Source organism: Cucurbita pepo, chromosome LG08, assembly GCF_002806865.2.
Source record: "Cucurbita pepo subsp. pepo cultivar mu-cu-16 chromosome LG08, ASM280686v2, whole genome shotgun sequence".
NCBI classification, from domain to species: Eukaryota; Viridiplantae; Streptophyta; class Magnoliopsida; order Cucurbitales; family Cucurbitaceae; genus Cucurbita; species Cucurbita pepo.
In genome coordinates, this window is record NC_036645.1 from 3,775,607 (window position 1) to 3,784,799 (window position 9,193).

At 37.6% G+C, this 9,193-nt stretch overlaps 2 protein-coding genes across 3 annotated transcripts; both read right to left on the minus strand.

Moving 5' to 3' along the window:
* Positions 1-398: 398 nt before the first annotated feature.
* Positions 399-3,365, minus strand: LOC111799807 (F-box/kelch-repeat protein At3g61590-like). Of its 2 annotated transcripts, XM_023683288.1 has the most exons (3): positions 2,925-3,365; positions 2,085-2,776; positions 399-1,938 (listed from the first exon to the last, which is right to left on the minus strand). In XM_023683288.1, the coding sequence occupies exon 3, from the start codon at positions 1,869-1,871 to the stop codon at positions 654-656; it is 1,218 nt and encodes a 405-aa protein (XP_023539056.1). In that variant the 5' UTR covers positions 1,872-1,938; positions 2,085-2,776; positions 2,925-3,365; the 3' UTR covers positions 399-653. The 2 variants fall into 2 exon arrangements, with proteins under 2 accessions (XP_023539056.1, XP_023539055.1); XM_023683287.1 differs by lacking the exon at positions 2,085-2,776.
* Positions 3,366-5,689: 2,324 nt separating this feature from the next.
* Positions 5,690-6,858, minus strand: LOC111800520. The gene has a single exon (XM_023684252.1). It carries the CDS (start codon positions 6,678-6,680, stop codon positions 5,838-5,840), a length of 843 nt encoding a protein of 280 aa, XP_023540020.1. The 5' UTR covers positions 6,681-6,858; the 3' UTR covers positions 5,690-5,837.
* Between the last annotated feature and the right edge of the window lie 2,335 nt (positions 6,859-9,193).

A 9,193-nucleotide genomic window follows, 5' to 3' on the forward strand; every position in this document is an offset into this window, starting at 1 on the left:
AGGTTAGAAACCGCTGGATTTATTTTCATTGGATCGAATAGATTGTTAGAAATTGATTTATGATGTGATATATTTAGCACGTCCTGTCTAGACTTTGTAATGGTGGTAAGGAACAACAAGCAAACAATCAACGTTGAGTACCCATTAAACCCAAAAGCTTAAATTGTAGATAGAACACTCGATCATAAGGAACAATGCAAGCAAGCGATCATCGTTGAATACCCATTAAACCCAAAAGCTTAAATTGTAGATAGAGCACTCGATCATAAGGAACAATTGAATACCCATTAAACGCTTAAATTGTAGATAGAGAACTGAGTTCATGTTGCTGCCAGGACAGCCCACAAGTACAAACAGATAGATATACATGTACAGAACAGCAGAGTTCTAGACAGAGCTCAAGATGAAGAGAGAGTGATTCATTGAAGAAGTTCCAGGAATCACCAAATTTGAAACTGTTTTACTTGAGAGGTATTTTCCTATGTAAAGAATTATATTCTCATATTCATGAATATGAATGCAGCTTTTATCTGCAGTTACATGTATATACTTCTTCCATGGAATGTAGATTCTTCAGTGCAACAGAAAATTCAAAAGAGAAAGCAAATAAGAACCAAATCAACCAAAATTTTCAGCACACAAGCTGAAACAAATCAGGGATTGATCTCGAGCCTCGGTTCGAAGCAAAAGCCGGTGAAAAGCTGAAGCGGGAATCTCTTTGTCACCGGGCACTTCTGCGACCATCTCCATTGTTTTACGTTCATGTCGAAAACGAGTAAAGCTGGAGCTCCATAGCTATGGATGTAGATAAGGTCATCAGTGCCACAGCTGGAAAAAACATCATCCAACTCCCCAAATCCCTGGAAGAACTTGTGAGGCATGCGTGCAATTTCTTGCCACTCTTTCCCACAAAGAATCCAAATGCCAATCCCTTTAATAATGTCTGGCCTATCCTGTTTACCAATCCCTCCAACCATTACCAGCTTCTGCTTAAGGTTCATCAATCGACCACATGTGAGTGAACAAGGAGCAGGAATGAAGCTTTTTATCAACAAACCATGAGAAGAACGGTTAGAGATATTATAAGTAACGAGACCATGTCGATGATCAGATATCCCGCCCCCAGTTGAGTAGAGCAAGAAGTAAAGAACGCCATCACAAATCACACTCTCGTCGCCACCTCTCCACTCCAACAACACTTCAGTCAAGGAGGTAGCCCACATGTTCGTTTCCGAATCATAGATATGAATCGATATATCCCATTGAAAGAAGTTTCCAGGAACTTGCTTAGATTTCACAACAGAGATTGTATAATTGTGTGAAACCCTGTTAGCAGAGATTGCTAGTGCACTATAATCAGAGAACTTAGATCCTGAGGGCTCCGGTAGTTTCATTGAGTACTTGGTTATAGGATTGCAGACATGTAACTCGCTTCTACTGTCATTATCCATGAAGCAAACCAAGCCACATGATGAGGCAATGAACCAATTCGACCTGTCGATGCAGGGGAGATCGATGGCATACCACTTCCTAAGAACTGGATCGTAGGCATGACCAATCGGCTCATCCGAGCTCGTAAACATGAAATACCAAGGTTTATGCGATTTGACATGTGAGAAGTTCCACAAAAAACTCCTGGAACTGACTATATCATGCCATCTTTTGCACACAGAACCAGCTCGAAAAATGCTTGCTATTGGTAGACATGAAAGAATTCGTTCCAACAAGTCATCAGGCAGGATCGACTCCACAGAAACTGCTACAGCCTCTATGCCTCCCTCATTTGTGAAGTCTGAGTACGAATCGAAATTTCTAAGATCTCTTGCCATCTCATTGTGGAAAAGCTTGATCCATGACGTTTTTCCCGCCATAACGAAGAACTGATCACAGGACCCGAATTAGAAGAAGACGCAGCAGGAAGGAACCGATCCAATTGTTCTGAATTGAAACAAGCACATGTCATAAACCATATTCTTCCAATAGACAGGGAGAAAAACACATTTCAGCTAAGTACAAATGACAAAGGGAAGTCAGAAACTAAAACATAGAGAGTACTACATAACACTACTCATCATTACACTTACAGTAACCTAAATAAAAGTCACACACCACCCTCAAATCATACGACATATCCTGTCTTCAAGAATGCCATGTGGGTTTGTAAGTCAAGAAATGATCCTTTGCAGAACAACTTGCGACCATACATGTAACAGCCTATCAGCCTATCAGCCCAACCCTAGCGCTAGCAGATATTGTCCTCTTTGAACTTTCCCTTACAGGCTTCCCCGTAAAGTTTTAAAGTGCGTGTACTAGGGAGAGTTAAAAAGGTTTTCACACTCTTATAAGAAATGTTTAATTCTCTTCTCCAACCAACGTGGGATCTCACAATACATAAGAAACGGAAGTGTTTTGGAACCACAAATAAGGGCAAAGGGGATAAAATTTGAGGCCAAACAAACGACATTGTGCAGAACCCCACAAGAAAGAATGGCAGACAGCAACAAAAGATGTACACTGTTCATGAGTACAATATTCTTTAAGAAAACATGTATGTAAGGAGTCAAATTCCAAAGAGGGAAATAAATACAAATCGCCTAATCATAACTGCAAAGGGTAAAATTAAGAACAGTGGAAATCAATTCAAAAAGAAGCTTTCCGAAACAAAATCCAGTCCAGTCCACATTAACTCAACATAAATTCAAGCAATCTCCAAAGGGAAAAGGAAAAACAAACAAGAACACGTCTCAAGAGTTAAGGATCAATCAACTACAAAAACCTGGCGTCCAAAGAAAGGCATATCCATATCCATCAGCAAACGAGCAAATACATGGATTAAAAACAAAACCCAGATCAAGAAAAAGGGCAACAAAACGATTACAAAAGTAAAATTAGGCCCAGATATCGAAAACCCACGATGAACAAACCTTATAAAAGGCCTCCTGGGCAGTGACCTGAAAATGGGGTAATGGTAGATTGGATGGAGAAATGTGGGATGATGAAGGAAATGAGAAAGAGGGAGCAAGGGTTTAATGGGTCAGAGAAGAGAAGTTAGTGGAAAATGGGATGAAAGGATTGAAAGGGGGGTGCAAGATTTGGCGGCCAAAAAACAGAGAGGAAGCATGAGGTGAAAGCATGTTAGATGAGAGAGTGAGGCTGTCTGTTTTGTTGCTACTCAAGATTTTTCTTCGGTTTTACATCATTTGGTTTCTCCCCTTTCGTTTACTTTTTAGATATAACAAAAACGACAGACGAGAGTGGGAAGGGGAGGGCGGTTTTTCTTTTAGCGGCTGTACAGAGAAAGAGAGAGAGGCGCGTGGAAGCGCGTGTGTTTTTCTCTGGTAATGGGTCGCGTGGGGATAGAGCGGGCCTTCACCTTGTGTTTCACTCCAGACCTGTTTTCCAAGCCATCGATACATTTTTAAGATATATATATATATATTATTAGTTTATTTATTTATTTATTTTTTTTAAAAAAAACCTTTAAATTTTGTACTAAAAATAAAAGTATTTGACATATTACTTTTCTAAAAAACATATAAAAATTAGAATATTAAAAAGATAATTTACTTTAAAATATTTTAAGGGTGACGTCATTAATTAATATTTTTAGGCGTGAAATACATCATTAATTATTTAAATATATTAATCTAAATACAAAATAGAGTTTCCATCTTTATTTCATAACTAAAATATACTCCATTAAAATTTTAAAATAAAATATCAACCAAAATTTATTAAGACAAATAAATAAAAATTAATTTAATTTTAAGTGACTACTCATCTAAAATAAAATAAAATTACAACCCAAATTCGTGTATATATATATATATGTCACAAGGATCAAATAGGTAGCGTAGAAATTAAGAACCCGTAAAAAAAAAGTTGTTAAGATAATTATTTAACGAAAATAAATAAATTATATTTATTAGAATATATACTTTCCCGAATAAGAGAGCATCATGTTCTTTAGAATAAAACCTTTTCTTTCTTACATATTTGATTTCCATAGCTCCTTCGTGCTTACCCTTGTTGTTACTTGAAAAATAAAACATTATGAAAAAACACATACCTCTCTGTTGGCCATATTGTCCGATTGTGATCTATCACCAATAAAATGTAGAGGAGCCATATCGCTGCTCTCCCTCGTGACCATATTGCAAAGTTTGCAGATAACATAGTTATTGACCATATCGTTTGTCAGGGAGAGGTTTCGCTCCCCTCTCTAACCGATGTAGGACCTCGTTGCTGCTAGTTTCTTTTTTTTAAAGGAGGTCAAACTCTCAAATATTTGTCATGATCGCGAGTCACTCGAATGTGTATAATACTACTAGCTATCCATGTCGTAGTCGGTTTTAATTTTTTGATCTAAAAAATGTCCAAACTCGACTCGACTTAATACAACGGACATTGTTTAAGATTTATGTGTTGTTTTGTTTGAATGGTAAGATGAAAGGAAAAGAAGACAAACAAAATGCCAAAAATGTGTCCTAATCATGGAAATTCAGAATTGAAGTTACCAAAATAGGGAAAAGGGTAAAGAGGGTAGAAATATGTGGTAAAAGGTGGTAAAAGGTGAGTGAAGAAGTACAGTAAAAAAGTAAAAGAGAGCAGCACAGAGCAGTGAATCACATGGGTTAAAGCAGTCCTCCCACAAATAAATTCTTTTAATTTTTAAAAAATTAAAATTTTGATCAAATTTTGGGTTGAGATTATTTTAATTGAATCAACCCCACCCGTTACAATCTAATCTTGATTATTATAAAAAATATTAAAATTAAAAATATTTGATATTTGTAATAATTAATCTAAAATAATTTGAATTAATTTCCATTTCATTTTTTGAGTTTTTAAAATTCTAACATTTTAATTTTAGATTTCGTGTCAAAATACCTCAGACTTAAATTTGATTTTTAATTATTCTCTCAGTAACTAAATTAAAAAAAAAAAAAAAACATATTAGTAAAATATAATTATTACAGGTTAACTACAACTACAACGTTGTCATATGTCAATATTAAAAAAAAAAATTAATTAATAAAAATATTTCTAAAAACCCTAAACCCTAACCTTTCAAAATTTCACTAATATCTTTAAATTTAATTTTTTTTTAAATCATTAATACTACTCAATTTTTTTAAAAAAGTTCAAAAATGAAAATTTGAAGATAATATTAACATTCTCTACTATATATAAAAAAAATCGAAATAAAAATCATCTATCCACACTTCATAGATTATTTTTAAACACTGTTTCTCAAGTTTCTAAAAGCAGTTGAGATGTCAGATCGACACGTATTTTTTATTGTCGTTGCGATCCATCAATTGCGTCGATTATGGTATGTTTTACTAATTCAACAATTGAATCTCGAAGGCAACCTATCGCCATTCTAGGGTTTTTTGGGCGGAATCATCGATTTCTAGTCGATGATTTCGATCTTGCGAACTCGGAAGCCACGACACAGGCTTATACGTTAACATATTTTTTGTTTGAATTCAATTCCAAATGATTTTGATCGTTCATGGAAGTTGGGAACAAATCCATCTCCTTTTTGTTTTGAAAGAATTTCGTTATTTAATAATTGCATGCAAAATCAAAGGTAAATATTTTAATTTTGAAATCATGAGATTAGAACACTTGATTCAAATAAATTACCCTTAAATTAATAAAAATTGAAAGAATCTGAACAAAATGAAAGGAATGACGAAATTGTTCTTCTGAATCTCTCAAATTTTCATTCCAGAAACCCTTCCATCCAATGGCGGGGGAAAACAAAAACATCTATGATGATGATGAACAATGAACAATGATAATGAAATCCTCAACTGGGGTTAGAGATTTTACCTTTCCATGTCCGGAGATCCTCTAAAAACCTTGATGTTCTTCTCCAATGGCGGAATATCATCGCCCATCCTCGTCTTCCTATGGATCACCAGACCACACAAAAACCCCGAACGCTTGGACGCCTTCAGGGTTTTGGCTTCCCCTGCCTCCGCCCCTTTCCTAAATCCGTTCAAATCACTAACCAAATTCGATTTCGCCGACAACGATGAAGAAGAAGAAGAACACGTCGATTCATTCCCATCCGACGAATCCAGCAACTCTGCATCATGAGATCCGGCGGAAATTTCAGAATCCCTAGCCTTAGATTTCTTCTTCCTCCTCCGCCGCCGATCAAAACCCTCCCCCATCAAATCGCGGTAACCAATCGCAGGCACTCCATTCAAGGAAGCGAAATCGGAGTTTTCATTAACCATAAAGCCGATATTCAGAACGCCTTGGAAGCGTCCAGAAGGACGACGGACTTGGAGGGCAGTGAACGCAGGGGTCTTGGTACAGTCATTAGAAACGATGACGTTACGGAAAAGGAAACGGACAGTACCGACAAGAGAGTCACGGAAACAGCCTGTGGCGTAGATCTCGACGGAGACGGCGGCGGTATCGCGGGTAAGAAACTCCGGCGAGACGCGGAAGAGAAACTTGTCGTTCCAGGTGGGGTTGTCGCCGCCGATGGTGTCGAGACGAGTGCGGAGGCGGTTCAATGGGTCGACCCATGCGACGGCGTAGGTCTGTTTGGGATGGAATTGGCGGGAGGGGACCTTGAGACCTTGGGCAGAGATGAGGTTGATCTCCAAGACGGGCATGTGGGTGGCCGGAAGAATCCAGTCTCCGGCAACCTCCATGGGTGAAGATGAGAGAGAGAGAGAGAGAGAGAGAGAGAGAGAGATGGAAAGGGAGAGTATTAATGGAGCTCAAGAACGGAGGACATTGCGGCAGGCAAGGAGAGGTGCCAGCGGAGAAAGAGGAGGGGAATTTTAGAACGGAGCGGCTCTGGTTTGGTATCAAATGGCCGGATGTAAGCTCCGCATCGTTGGCTTAAGAAAAAACCACTTTTGCTCCCATAAAACCGGTCCGAACCGCCAAAATAAACCCGACTGAATCGAACCGACTCGCTCGTACACTTTTAAATTTTAAATAGTTGTGGATTAAATTCGTAATTTAATTTAAATTAAATTAGAGAGAAAATTCCATCCTTTTCTTGGTTGTGTAATTAATAATGATTAATATATTTATTTTTTGTTGAATGGTATGAAATTACTTTTTCTGCTATTTATTAGTTGGTTCGGGAGAATGTTTAGGATGGTTGAAAGTTACTAATCGAGTTAGATAAATATCTAATGCACTCTTTATTTGGAAGTCATTTTCTTGACTTGATCTCGGAGTATAGTATTGTTCATGCCGACCCATTTTCAAGAATTTGATTTTAATCTCCATAGAAATATTGCTATAGATTACCGTCATATGATCATATTTATTTGATTATACTATGGTGCTTAGTATAGATTATTGTATAAATCATGACTAACGTTATATAGACTATAAGTGACGTTATTTGTGGTCCTACATTGTAGACTAGGACTAACGTTGTGTATTGTTTATAATATAGACCATGATTGATGTTAATATTGGTCTATTTAATATAACATAATTGATATTAACGGTGATTTATAATTTAGACAGTCACTAGTGTCACAACCATATTATGAAGAGAATAGGTTGTGAACCTCGCGTGCAGTTATGATAACGTGGCGCCTAACTAACCATGTGAGGGCCGAGACAAGACAGGGTTGTGATGCAACCGAGGAGGACTATTCTCGTACGTATCCAATCGTCCTAGGCTCAGGTCATACTGAATCTAACCACTGAGGGTTTGGTTTTACTAGCATGAATGTCTACTGAGGGTTTGGTTTTACTAGCATGAATGTCTTTCCAAGTGATTCCTACCGGTATTATTTCTTAGAATCCATGTGTTACTTACATAGATGACATGAGCCCCCTCAAGCTACCAGTATTATTTCTTAGAATCCATGTGTTACTTACATGGATGACACCCTTTCAAGCTAGGTTTTTTTTGCATGTTACGAGATCCAAAATTTCAGAAATTTCTCTGGTAGGTCCTAATTCAAGTAAAATTAAGGTTAATTCAAGTAAAATTAAGGTTAATTCAAGTAAAATTAAGGTTAGTATTGAAATAATTCAAGTAAAATCAAGGTTAATTCAAGTAAAATTAAGGTTAGTATTGAAATGGAGACCCGAATGGGACAAAAAAACAAACCTCACACGTACACTCATCCATAGTGCCTCCCATGTGTGCAACCAAGCGTAAGTACATACGCAGCTGAGGGAAGGGAGACGCGTTCACAACTTGGCACATGGTAGCCTCTAATTCACGCATTTGACTCTTAGGGCGTATGTTCGAATCTAGAGGCACACCATTTTCCATTGAATTATGTCGCCGCAACATGTGGCTTAATCAAACGGATATGGGTAGGCAGACTGGGTGCCAATCCAGTTCGGCTCGGCCAGTTCGGCTCGGGTCACTTTGTGGCAGGATCATCACTTGATATACGTAGCCCGTAGCCCATGTCATTTATGTTATATGATGATGCGAGACGGATGATGATAAAATGACTTAATATAATTATGTTCCATATGCAAGTATTAAATGTCACGATACATTATGATGACGACGAGTTTTCAAATATATAACCCTAATTAATGTTAATGATAAGTGTGTGTTCATATACATCGAAATACGTCTCCATTTATGATTATGAGTACGGACGCATACACTATGATGATGATGGTGAAATTAGCTCGACTATGATGGATCTAGGGGGTGCGAATCGCCTAGGAACCCACGCTCGCAAGTGTGGGTTATAGGGACCCACGCTCGCAAATGTGGGTTATGTGCTGACCTCTGGACAGCTAGCTCGACTATGATGTGCACAGCTACTTCTATCTAGCTACTTCTATCTAGCTACTTCTATCTAGCTACTTCTATCTAGCTACTTCTATCTAGCTACTTCTATCTAGCTACTTCTATCTAGCTACTTCTATCTAGCTACTTCTATCTAGCTACTTCTATCTAGCTACTTCTATCTAGCTACTTCTATCTAGCTACTTCTATCTAGCTACTTCTATCTAGCTACTTCTATCTAGCTACTTCTATCTAGCTACTTCTATCTAGCTACTTCTATCTAGCTACTTCTATCTAGCTACTTCTATCTAGCTACTTCTATCTAGCTACTTCTATCTAGCTACTTCTATCTCGCTACTTCTATCTCGCTACTTCTATCTCGCTACTTCTATCTCGCTACTTCTATCTCGCTACTTCTATCTCGCTACTTCTATC

Excerpts from the sequence above, each read along its gene's own strand:
- LOC111799807 (XM_023683287.1), bottom strand. The coding sequence starts at position 1,871 with ATGGCGGGAAAAACGTCATGGATCAAGCTTTTCCACAATGAGATGGCA.
- LOC111800520 (XM_023684252.1), bottom strand. The coding sequence starts at position 6,680 with ATGGAGGTTGCCGGAGACTGGATTCTTCCGGCCACCCACATGCCCGTC.